This window comes from Porites lutea, chromosome 3, assembly GCF_958299795.1.
Source record: "Porites lutea chromosome 3, jaPorLute2.1, whole genome shotgun sequence".
Classification (NCBI taxonomy): Eukaryota; Metazoa; Cnidaria; class Anthozoa; order Scleractinia; family Poritidae; genus Porites; species Porites lutea.
Window position 1 is genome coordinate 14,475,301 of NC_133203.1, and position 13,671 is coordinate 14,488,971.

Below are 13,671 nucleotides of genomic sequence, written 5' to 3' on the forward strand. Positions count from 1 at the left end.
TATGAAATTGCTTGGCCGGATGATCTGAGATGTTTTCCTTAGTAAGCATTTTCGTTAATATATTTTGTTTTGTTAGCTGAATAGATAATGAAAAACTGCCACCGTGTGACGACCATACTTGATTCCGATGTTGATATTTTCTTTCTTAAAGGCTAGATACAGCCCATAACGCGTCCGAGTGTATCAAGAAGTTGTGGATTTCGAGTCACTCATATAGTTAAGACTTTCATAGCGCGTTTGTTACCCCCATTGAAATCACCTGATGCTTCAGTTATAAAAAAGTCGTAGATGCAAATTTCTTTTTTATTATTATTACTGCAATTTCGTCACATCTATTTATGTCACAAGGTAACGGAAACTTTTCTTGAGAATGACTCAGAGTGTATGATCGCCCCATGTAAGGTCTAACAGAGTTTCCAGAATCCAGGAATTTTTTTCTTGTTAGTAGAATCCGGAATACAGCTCAAGAAATCCGGAATCCCAATAACGACTGGAATCTTGAACCCAACTTCCACTGACACTGGGAATCTGGAATCCAGTATCTGGTGATCCGGATTTCAAGGAGTGGAATTTAGAATCCAAGACCGTCTTCGATTCTCTTACATGTAGACTGTTTACAGTAGTCATAACATAACATAACATAACATAACATAAGGACAGCAACATTCCCGCCAATCCAGCTTACGGTGTTTATATGTCCCAACTGGTGAGATATGCTAGAATTTGCACGTCCAAAGTTGACTTCATAAATAGACTTCGCCGACTTTCATTACGTCTCAGACAGCAAGGCTTTGAAACCAATCTACTTCAGAAATCATTAAATAAATTCTTCAGTCGCCATGGTCTTATCGTCGAGAAGTATGGTGCAGCCCTGCGGGTGATGAGATTAGCAATCCAGGCTTGAATTGCACCATCGTATCCTTTAATTACTTATTTATTGCTTAGTTTTGTATTTCAGTTGTATCTCGGTACGTGTGCGCGTACAATTTTTTTTATTGAGCGCGCGTATTATTTGTTTATTTATTCAATTGACGTGTATTTAGTTCGTTAAGTGACGTCTTAATTTTACTTTGCGTTGTTTTCCTCACTTATATGTGTTGTCCGTGACTGTGCCAACATGGTGGGTGGCTCCTCTTAAAATGTTCTGCAATCGGTATAGGATTTAACGGAGCCGAAACCAACTGTGGAATTGCATGCATTTTAGGCATCCTACTGATGAACAGTTGCGACACCTAGATATATATTTTTTAGCAAGTAATATAACTTGCAGTCTGTCTACTTTGAATAACATAACATAACATATGGACAACTAATGGATTTTAGGAAGCGCTTTAGCGCACTCTTAAAACGGTTCAGGAGAATATTTATATGGATAACACTTTGCTTGCATGACCTATAGCTTATAGAGGTGGCGTACGCGCGTCGATCATAAGGATCGAGCGCTTAAGGTTACGGGCGGCCATCTTGACTATCTTGAAGTTCATATGTACCTCCTGGGTACATATGAAATCGAGATGGGCCGTCCGTACCGGTAAGCGCTCGATCCTGACAATCTTAAAAAAACGTAGGGGACTGTGAAGAGAGAACTGTGAAGAACGCGCGCGGTCAAACGAAAAGTTTGGAGCGAGAGGGTGAAAACGAAGGGTGAGACTAGGCCTACGGGCGTGTGAGGCTCGCACGCCGCTAGTCGCGAAAATGTCATGGCGGCCCCTCGCGTCTTTCCAAAACCGATTACGGAAAAAATAAAAGCGACTATTTGCAGTCCTGACATATATGCGTAAAAGTGCTTCAGAAAGTAAAAATTAAAAGGCGTAATTTACAGTGAAACCGTTATAACAACCAGAGCTTTGATAACAACTAATTCTCTCACATTACCTAGTTAAAGCTGCATCCCTGTAACTGCTGTAAATACATTATCTTTTAAACATGAATTAACCGCCAAACTAGGATGTCTTCAAGATCATTTCCAAGCCATAAAGTATGTCTGTTAGCCCTGTTAGTGAAATCCCTACCCTTTAACATAACATAACATGACATACACTTTATTACGACTCCTCTTTAAGGGGCTATTCTCTCGTAACCTACAATGATAACAAATTAACATACAATAATAAAAATTACAATGGGGCAAAAATATTTACATGTGTTACGAAAAGAAATGTTTACATGAGTTTATATACAGTTATATTTCTAAACCCTGAAAATAGGGCATTGTAGGGAGTATCTCTCCCGGATAACACGGTTTAATAGGCGTCTATTTGCCTACGCAATACGGCTCTCCAAATACCAGAAATTTCAGCAGTTTGATGATAATCGTACAGGAGGGAAAAGAAATGCTCAAGGAAAGTGTCAATTCCATTGGACATTTCCTCAAGCGGTCATTGAACGATATGCCTACTGATCACGAATATTAACGAGTTAATATTTAATGGGTTTTTTAACCAGTTAAAGGAGCTATGACACGGGAATATTGCTGTTTTAGGTCAAATCTTTGCTGATCAGCTCATTACTTAGTGCCTTTAGCTACACACGAAAATGCTCCTGTAGAGTTATAAAGAAGATATCAAACAAATTTCATCAGGGAGCCGACTAACCATAATAATTTTTATGCATGGATAGCATTAAAACTTGAAAACGTTGGCTCATCCTTGCCAACCCTTTGCAACAACAACAGGAAACGTTTTTAAAACCTAAATATGTCATATAATCTAAAAAAGTTAAAACTGAGTTGGACCATTATTTTTTTGAATCAAATGATGCGAGGAGACTGTTTATCTCTCTAAAAAAGATAGCAAATAGCGTGACGTCGCCCCTTTAAATGAGTAACATCTGCTGTATAATTATGCATTGACAGTCTTTTTAGAGCGATTTTCATATGACCTTGAAATGAAAACACGCGAACAAAACAGAAACAATAAACGAACGGAAATAGAGCGATTTGATTGGTTTGTCGAAACGATACAAACACTCGTGGCTTTTGGTTAGTTAAGCGAATGCTCGGGGGGAAAAAACTTCATACCCGAGAACTTTCCGGAAATCAATCGATACTTCGCTTTGACGTCATACTTAAATACGATTGGCCAATCGAACAGTGCCGTCTCCACATGCATGAGGGAAAACAAAGAGTCGATGTTTTTTGATAAAACAAATAACGAACACTTACCGAAACCGTCAAAGGAAAACCGCTCTATCGATCTAAAGCTAGTAATAAAACTATGCATTGAACTACTATTTTCAACAGGTTTTTTCATGCAACAAAAGAGCAATTAATAGTTGACATAGTGACTGGTCATCATTTGAACTTACAATAAAGTGTTAAACAAGGTAAATTAACGCCCTTCAAGAGCAATAGCAGCATTTTGTCTTTGTCGACGTTTAAATAATTTCAGGAGAGCTCTTCTGAACTCTAGAATTCTGATTGTGTAAATTATGGAATTAACAAGCGAGTTTGTGTGGTATATAAGAGTTAAAGATAATAGCAAACGAAAAAATGTCACTAAGCTGGGTATAACACTCAAAGAAACAAAAATATATATAACATATGGCAACAACAACAGCAAAGATACAAGGGTCGTTATGAATAATGTCACAGTCAGTTTTCTTTGTCTAATGGCTGCACCGCGGGACGGAGGACGGGTTCCACACCAAACTTTTAAAGCAATGGAGGTGTAGGAAACACAGATAACAATAAGGCAAAGGCAGCAATATGAGAGGCATAAGTACAAAGGAAATACCAATTGCCACTGTTGTTGTGACCAGTTCCCATACAGAATCATTAACGGAAAGGGAGTTGATAACATCGCAGTTAAAATCCAGACGCAAGCGATTGTTACCCCGTAGGCCCATTTTTTGATGTTAAGATGCCTGAATGGACGAAACGTCGCATGCATCCGATCTAAAGAAATTACTACAATGCCTGTTACAGAGGTGAGAGGAAGCCACATGTTGATCGTGGTAAACGAACCAGCTTGCCATTCCCGCTTAAAAAAGCTCTGAAGTATATTTTCACTTTCGCAACCGTAGAGGAGGAATTGAAATACTACATCGAAAATGGCAATTCCTCCAACAAACATATCAGCCACGGTCAAGTTTATAACCAAGTACATGGCACGAGTGCGAAGATTACTGTTCTTTACAAAAAGAACAATTGATAGGAGGTTAACTGCAACTACAGCAACAGTTACAGTAAGGAATACAGCCAACCATGTGCTGCACTCGGCTGAAGAGATCCTCCTGGAGAACATCGTTTTCTTTTAATTATCTTTTCTCCTCCCTTCGAGAAGAAATCGAATAAAGTTTGGTTAGTTGAAAAAGAGAAGTTAGGAGGTGAACTAAGAGAGTTGACTTCGACTTCTTAAATATCAAGAATTATGGAGATTGTAGTTGAGAACGATTCTTCGATAGAGAGCTCACCTTAACCTTAATTGCTTGATAATTTCGTTAACGCTGAAGCAAACTCTTGCCTTTCACCTATTAAAAGAAAAAATCAAAAGCAGCGGTTGATGGGAGAGTAAGATGAATTGGTTGACTGAAAAGTGGGGGCAAAAAAATATATGTGAATTTTAGCTGTTGTTGTTAGCGCTCATTGAACTGCGAGTCACTAAGAAGTAATTGATCACCTGGTAGAAAGTTTATTGTCACTGGGAAGGGGGTAGTACTTAAGAAAGGTTTATACGGGAAGGCCCCGCCCCGAGGTCCAGCCACTTACCCTTTTGTATACCATTTATGACAGAAAAGGTACCCCTTTTGTATACCTTCTATCCTTCGCGACTAATGGTACTCCTTTCACATACCTAGTTTGGAACGTTGCATACATTTTAACTGCTGTAATCGAAATTCCTTTAAATATGAATTAATCACAAAACTAGAACGTTGTCTAGACTTTCACACAGCCATAAAATGCATCTGTTATATTCGCCGTAAGTTGGGTCCTTGTTACAGGCCGAAATGATAGATTTCCCTACCCTTTCATATACTTCAGCAAGTAAATCCCCACTCTTTTATATACCCGAACCCCAAATGAGATATATCCTTTCGGGCGGAGTCTCCCCGTATTGGCCATTGTAGGGAGTACCCCCTGGGAACGTTTCAAGAATATGTCCACCATCAAACTTGAATAATCCATCAAATATTCAGAAAGAGACTGGAAAAGTGTATAGCACACTAATTGTGCCAAAGAAAGTCAACCAAGTTCCAGGTTATCGTAGCTCAAAAAATATTTTTGAGTGAATAAGCCAATCAAGGAATAAACTTCACTAGCTTCTTTTAATTTGTAAACAAACTCCTATAACTCGGACCTTCGCTGCTACAACCCTTCTGCCCATTACCAGGATTTGAAATTATTAACTGAACGGTAGGCCTGTTTTTTCAGACCTACCAGTCGTGTCAACAAGATACAATTTTTTTTTTAAATTTTACTTAAACTTTCAGAAAAATTGTCCCTGAGTTAAACATGTTGTCAGTATGAATTTCCTTTTTAATGACTCTAGTAGAAAGAACAAAATCGTTTATTACGGTGTCTCCGCCTGTGAGGGGAACTAGGTAAGGGATGTGCGCGCTTTCCCATTTATCGCGGGTATCGCCATTATTTGCGCCATTACTTTCTCACGCGACTGCTACCCACTCACGCTAACAGCTGTTTTTTGTTCGCTTCCTGTAACCGTTTATAGGCTTTAAACGACAACTATTTTTTTATGTTTCCCGTTAAAGTGTATAGGACCTTTGAAGCAAACAAAACATCTGTTTTTCAAAACATGTGGTAACATCTTTTGTTGTTGTTGTTGTTTTTTTTTTTTTCCTTTGCAAATGTTTGGTTGGTTAAAGTGGTATTTTCTTACTTATCCTTCGATGAACTTTAAAAGGGTCAACGTTCTAAGTTGCAATTCAGAACCTAAAAGAATGAAGAGTTTTTTTTGGTAATTTCCAGTTACAAACGCTTCTTAAGAGCGGTTTTCTGTAAGGACCGACTAAGGGTATGCAAGATAGAAAAATCCGATTTTCCCAAACTTTGCCAGAAAGAAGGCCTTGATGAACTGTTTCTGAAAATATAACTTTCGGGTCGTTTTTTTTAATTTTTGACCGTTAACGCCGGCTTTAAACACGCCGAAATATGCACTTTTGCAGAAGCTCCCATTAATACCTTGAAACCTTTCATAAAAAGATTAACCAAGCAAATCAAACTATCGTCTTTTCTCAGATTATCGGTGTCGTCAAATGCAAATAAACTGTAAACGTGAAAATTTGACAGATTTTCTAATTTTAGACCTTTCAATGGTGATTACAACAACAGTATTTTGGCTAAATTCAAGGCCTAAAAAAGCACTCTGGTACATCGCTTTGACCAACAAAACTATACTACGAGGAAATATTATCATTTCAACTAAACATCGATGAAAAAAAAAATTGGGGTAAATGAAACGGCGAGTTCTGAGAGCGTTTTCAAAATGGGTTACCTGGGCCATTTTTGAGCGACCTTTTGAACTTGGAACGGTTCCAAATTAGTGGAAATAGAAACCCAGAGCTCTTTAACTCCGGTTTTCCTTTGCATGATGAAGCCTGTTTCCTCATTTCTAGCATATTACCAATTAAGGATACTAGTCTTTTCAATTTCTGGTACTGTATTCCCTAAAAAAGAGAATTTGGAAAGTCAAAATATGAGTTTGCTCAGGCGTTTGCGGTTTGTTTACCAGTGGAGTAGAAATCGATTGTCTTTGTACTTACAACACAAATAGGTGATCAGCTACAAGGTTAATCAATTCACCAATTGCTTATAAAATACTTCCTACCTTACAGATCTTTTCCTGGATCGAAACCACAGCACTCATTAGATAAGTACGAAGAGATCATCGAACTCGCGAGCTAACACAATTTGCATAAAAACAACTGACCATGAAACGCCACAGTACACCCAGTCAAGTGTATTCCGGAACCGCAAGTCTCATTATATTTTTAGCAATATTGCGTGTTTTGTACTATACTGACAAAAGGCACGGGATATTTCTATAATAGATACTTAAGTGTTAGGATAATTCCTAAATAATCGTACTTACCCTGAATAGTGCTGGGTAAAGTCTCTGAGACTCAAGGTAAAAACGACGCGCAGGAATAACGGACCCCGGGGGTACTCCCTTATATGTGCCGCTGGACCGGGTATGGTTTTTGAACTCTCTGTTCTAAACAGGGTATATCATAAACAGAGTATGTATTTTGCAATTTGTTTCTCCTAAACAGGGTCAGGGTTTCAAATCCTCAGCGGCTCACATATACCCTAGTATTGGTCGAGTAACCCCCGGGTTACGGACCCACAAAGACAAATTAAACAAAACTTGTATGGATCGATTCCTTTCTTTCGTTGTCAGCAAAATCCTGTAAGAATTAAAGGAAAATCTAACATCGGGTAGATGAGCGCAGATTTAGGAAGCGCTCGTTAAATTAACAATGTTTCTCTCACATCTGCTCTTAGTCTTATACGATCATAACGCTTCCCGTTAATTCTACGTATAAACATCGTCAGTTTAAGTGATTATAATACGAGTCAAGTTATCGCTTTGCTTAGAAGTAGTAATTGTAATAATACAATTATTTTCGAACAAAACAATAGATTTTAAGATCCGACGACACGGTCCGCGGAGCGAAGGGGGGAGGGGGGATTGCGCAAAATTAGGAATGCGCAAAAGTATGAGGTCACCAGTAGGTACAAGTTTAGAAAGAGGTCAGCGTGTACATAAAAAAAACTGGAACTGAAGCTTTTTTATACGTGATGAATCTGACGAGCTAAAATAAACTAGGTGGGACCTTTTTTTTCCAACCATCTCGAAAAACGAGATGCGGCCCCTCCTGACAACTGTTATCCAAACTGTTAACAGTAATTCGACTCTTAGGCGTTACAGCCGCACCCTTTTACTAGATCCCCTAACGCGGCAAGGTACTCTGCCTTGCGCCTTGGGTTAAATTCTTCCGTGCAGATATCAAAATACTCGCATATGTTCTTCAGCATTGCAATGCTGAGTGTTTTCATGTTACCTTTCTTGGTCAATTCGCAAAGGTTTAGGTTGTCATAAGCGATGGGATGTTCTAGCTGTACTTCCTCTAACACAGCCTGGCGGGTGTCGCAAAACTCTTGTTCATCCTGAGAAGCTTGTAAATCTGAGTCGCTAACCTCTACAGCGTGACGCAACTTGCACGATAATCTTGAAAAGAAAGACTGTATCTGCTGCGAGGTAAGAAACTCATCACTCGAAAACAGCCTCGAACCATCTGTTTTTTTCGCAAAACGCATATCTCTCGCCACTTTCTCAGGGTTTTGTTTGTGGCCTGTTTGCTGTCCAAGCTCAAATTTTTCCTCCAGGTACTTTCTTTGTGATTCGTTAAACCGTGACGACTTCTTTGCAGTTTTCAATGCCCAACCCTCAGGTAAACTGACACCGTGCTTCTTCTCCGTTTCCCTTCCTTCAAATACTTTTGCAATGCCAATATCGTCCTGAAGGATAGCGTGGTACGTTAATTTAGCCCTGTCCAACAAAGTCTCTTTCTCCGGAATCAACTCGCATTTGCCAAACGACATATGCCTTTCGAGACTCGAGTATCTCTCGTATACCTTGATGCAACCTTCATTTGGGCAGGAGAACAAGACACAAGAGTCTTTCGTTTCTTCTACTGCCATCGTTTCATTGGGTCTTGGTTTCTTTGAGGCTTCCTTGGATGCTTTTACAAAGTCACCAGGGGAAAATCGGCAAGTAAATTTGCAGCTTTGTAAGACATCAGCAACTAAAAAAGCGAACATTGAAATGGAAGTCTTTTTTAATTTCAGATGAAACGTTTTTCGCGTCTTTTAAAGGTTTGTTAATTTATCATGTACACAACTGACTGAGTTGTCTATAGTAGCCATTAGTATAGACTCTCTTATACTCTGTTAATATTGCCCGTTATCCGTAATTATTAGCTGACTAAGTCAGTGAGTATTTGCAACACTCCAATACAGTACATTTATATATCACTATGCCCGTATATTTTTTTTACCTTGAACTTTCGTTTGGCTGATCTCCCTTCCATTTCCGACGTTGAAAGCTCTCCAAACTGTCAACTTGTCTTTGCAGTACTCAAAGTTGTTTAATGTGCTGATACCATCGAGTTTTACTTGAGGCAGTTCACAGGCGGAAACGGCAGCATTAACAACAGTAACGCGAACCCCGGTGACACCTCCATTAGACAGGATAGCTGTCTGAAGCTGTTCAGCATTTTGCACGTCGTGGCCCTCATTTACATACCTGCGGACATGGGCCTTGATAGTCGCGGCTTTTCGGTCACAAGCCCCCTTGCCTCCTTGAGGGTCACTGAAATCTACTCTGCAAACGTCTATCCCAGTGTTTGCCTTCATTAGGGTGCATGATGCTATTACAGCAGAACTGTGATAACATCCCGCGTTATCTTGCCGTAGAAATGCTCTGTTGATTCTAGGATTCTCCTCTTTCAGCGACCTTAAGGTGTGCTCAATAATTCGCACTACAACTGAGCTGTCTTGTGATGTATTCTCAACTATGTGGACGAAGGACTGACTTTCTAAAAGCCCTCTCATTTTTCTTGCGATGACACTTATATGCCACGATATTCCTCGTTTCCCGTACCAATCTGATTGGTTTTCTCTATATTTGAGCGGTAAAAACTTCATAGCCCAATCTTGTGTTATGAGTACAGAGGTCTCATCTAAAGCGCTCAAGCACGCCGTCCTTGCTGTATCTTGCCTGACACACCTGAGTTGATGTGCTTTCCAGGAGTGGATTGCCTGGACTGCATGACTATGCGTGTACAAGACGTCTTCTAGTTCTTCAGGTACAAACGTTGACTCAGTCAAGAATGTTTTAATTGAAAAAAGAACATTACTGAGACTTTCACACTGTGGACACTGAATGTCATGATTATGAGAGCATTGGGATCTTAGTTCATCGTCCTTACTATCGCTGAGAGCGTATCCGCTGCAATGGTCTGCAACCGAGGAGGACTCGGATACATGAACCTTCAAAAAAGACAAAGTAGTAAATTTAGTGACCGTTTGAAGTTTCTGAGCTTTCATCTATTGTACGCGCAATATTTTTGCCAAGTTTGGTTAAAGCAATTAGAAAATATGAATCTTTGGCAGAATAAAGTACACACCTAGCAAGGCGAAGACGGTCGCCAGTATAGAGAACGGTGTTCTCTTGCCCAACAATTGTATAATTAGTTTGGAAAAGAACCCACCGGATTTAATTAAGCCCTCACGACAAAGTTAACAGATTTTGCCATTTTGCCAGTCTCGTGGCAGTTCGTTATATATTCCGGTTTACTTTCAGTTAACCATGTTTTAAACCGTATCTGATACCTTATAATCAGCCTTCAGATACTGCTTGCCTTCCCTCAGAGACACTTTCCATTTTTTGGCAGTCTCTCTGTCCAGACCTCTCTCTTTAAGTTGGTCCACTATTCCACACAAAGCTTCAAACCCTTTCGCGCCATCCGAAGCAATGTAGTCGAGCCCTTGCAAGGACTTCTTTACGGTCGCCCCGCAGGCAGACAGGACTCTTAACATCGTTGTTGGGCTGAATGGAGTGAAATTCGTCTCCTCGCAATAAGCCTGGTACTGCTTTACTAGCCTGTTAGGGATCATCGCCCTAATGACATTTGGGGTTTCTAGTATCTTTCCAGAAGATAGGCGGAGATATCGCTGCCCAAAAGGAAGATCCTGGATCACGTGCGGGCTAGTTATGTAAGTCAAAAAGTGATCCAACTGTTTATTTTCTACTCTCATCCTAGGACTTTTTGCTCGGGCTGGCAAGGCACCCCGCCCATATTGAAGAGAGTGCTGTCTTGCCATTTTGAACCGGTATTTGGTGATCCCTGGAATGTAGTTTAGGATACGCTTAAACGTTATCAGGTCTGCCATGATTGATAATATCTGACGCCTTGTTTCCCAGGTAGATGCGTTTTGGTAAGACTCCGCCAGTGCCTTTAGATATTTTCGGTCTTCTTGTCGTTCACCGATGCCAAGTACCTTCTCGACTGAGCCAGATTTTTTCACGGCCTCCCAGAGGTAGCCTTCGTCTCCTGGAGCAATAACGTTAAGGCCAGAAACAATAACTGACTTCGCCTTTGACACATGGCTTGCTCTAGTACGTTCGCTGGCTGCCTCCCATCGCTTTTTGTATGACCCGACTGTATGAGCGTTACATGAACGTAAGAAATCGTTCAACAGAGAACGTCTTGTTACTTGACTACTAATTTGTGGATCATCGCCGTTAGAACTCTCGCTGCTGCTGCTCGCTTGAGAGTCCGTTTGATACAGGCTAGTGTCGATCTCGGAGTAGTGTCCTGATTCGTCAAGCTGTGGATGAGAGTATTCGTCTCTTAAGGTCAGCTGGTGCATTGACTGGCTAACGTTGTCTTCAACTTCTTCACTCTCCACATCTTCTCTCTGTACGCGTTAGAAAGGAAAATGAACTAGTTAGCGCAGAAAAATATATAAACTCGATGTCGCCGCTGTAGAGCGAATGACTTTTTTTAACGGCGTACATATCACCACTGCAATGATATGTAAGTGTTCTCGCATCAATACATGATATAAAGGAGTAGTATGCAAGGAGGCTGGGGTCATCAAAAGGGAAGGGGAGGAAAACTCGCCTTTTGCTGAACCTCACTAAACTATTAAAAGCCACTCGGACAAGGTTATAATCTGTTATGTTCATGCCATAGCTATACAATATAGCTCTATCTACCTGTGCGATATTTTGTGATATCCGCTCTTCCGGTTTGTCTACGTTAGATCCTAAAGCTTCTGTGGTCGATTCTGAGCTGGGAAATACTAATAACTGTGATGCTTCTTCCAACTTTCTCCTGCATTGCTTGCAGATTTCTGGAAAAAATAATGGATTGCAGAACATTACTCAGAAAATCTGTGCCAAACTCTTATAGCTTCTGTTTTTGCTCATGATGCTCTTAGTTTTTTGAAATATTGCAGCTATGTGTTGAAACTGTTCGGTAACACGTTTCTTGATTTAAAGACTTTAGGGGGCGGGGGTATATCCGATTATGAATTTAAAAAAAACAAAAAATGGCAGTGGAGGAAATTGAAACTGCCATTTTTTTACGCTCTAAACCCGGCAATGTTGTAAAATATCACTACAGGTTTAACACTCACGGGAGCCTACAGGAAGCAACACTTGGGTTTGCTGGTAGAGTAGCTTGGAATGTAGAGACGATATTCCTCTCTCCCCTGACACTAAAGTTCCATGCGATGACCATTCACTGGGAGCAGTGCATATCCTCTTACTTGAACGCCATCTAATGCCAAATTTGTCTCGATGTCTTGGGCATATTGTTAGTTCAAGGTGACTTTCGTTTAACTCAAAAATCCCTTCAAAGATAAAAAAAGGTTGTAAGGTGCCTTTTCCTTAACAATTTTTAGCGTATATATCACAGCGTCATTCACATTTTATTCGCTTCTTCCACGTTTATCGTTAATTTATGCACCAAAAGATAAATCAAAAGATTTATTTTTAATTTTTCTTTGGACGTCCAGTCATCCCAAAAGCAGTTTTTGTTCCTCTCTTTTTTAAAGTTCCTGTGAAACAAACAAGGCTGTAATGCTCGCGATAAATCTGAGATGGTTTATAAATGTAGGCAATATTAATAATTTTTTTTAAATAAACTTCTCAACGCACTGAAGTATTAATGATCAGGAATAAGTTTAAATTTTGCGTGTTCACTGAGAAACACGGAGGCTTTTACTTTTGCGTTTTGGCTCAGCTCAGATGTTCTGATATTGATCTTAATTTGATTAAGTCGGCTACTGCACGGGTTAATTATCACTCATATCTTTGTCAGTAAAATTCATTCTTGAATAACACGCTATGTGTTTTAGGAATATGTCTAAAAATATTTTAGCGTTGTAAGTTGCAATCATGGCCCTTAATTAACGGGGTAAAAATTGTATATGAAATGCAGTAAAACGAGAAGTACACGACATTAAACAATCAAAGCAGGTGCTGAGCGTCACGCTTCATTAAGCCTTCCTTTCAAGTCATTTTCCGCGTTACCCTTGTAACTAAACCTTGAACATCGTCCAGTTTTATTTAGTGTGTAAATTATGGACAATAATTAAAATCTACAGGCTGCAGGCGTAGGAAAACTAGTGATGTTTCGATAAATTTGCGGACACCTTTCAAAATATAAAAACAGTCTGAAGGCAGATCACGATGCAGCTAAATTACATTTAGTTTTAGTCTCATACCGATTCTTCTTGATGTAAAAAGATTGGGAGGCGTTTATTTTCCTTTCTTTAAATTATGCGTCTATTTTTTCTTATTTTTTTTTTTTAACGATGGCCTGTTTAATACAGACATCTACCTTACGTACCTGCACGTGCCAACAACAGCTTTGGTTCAGAGTCTAAACTAGCGTCTCGAATGTTACAAGAACGTAGATGCCCTTGTACGGCTTTTGTACACTTGGCGAGGATGACGCTCTTCACATTTTCCGGATTGTCCACACTAGAACCACATGTTCCTCCTGCAATCTGCCCATACTCACACGAAGCCATTTGCAAGTACACAATGACTGAATGAAGTCAATGAATAAACTGCACTGTACAAATTAACAGGTGCAATTAAAGACAAAGAAGTAAGCCAGTGCTGCCTCTTCGGA

General features: G+C 39.8%; 1 protein-coding gene across 1 annotated transcript; it reads right to left on the reverse strand.

Moving 5' to 3' along the window:
• Positions 1–8,695: 8,695 nt before the first annotated feature.
• On the reverse strand, positions 8,696–13,420 carry LOC140930577 (uncharacterized). The gene is made up of 5 exons (XM_073380300.1): positions 13,384–13,420; positions 12,167–12,382; positions 11,745–11,881; positions 10,355–11,443; positions 8,696–10,012 (listed from the first exon to the last, which is right to left on the reverse strand). Exons 4-5 carry the CDS (start codon positions 11,393–11,395, stop codon positions 8,996–8,998), a joined length of 2,058 nt encoding a protein of 685 aa, XP_073236401.1. The 5' UTR covers positions 11,396–11,443; positions 11,745–11,881; positions 12,167–12,382; positions 13,384–13,420; the 3' UTR covers positions 8,696–8,995.
• Between the last annotated feature and the right edge of the window lie 251 nt (positions 13,421–13,671).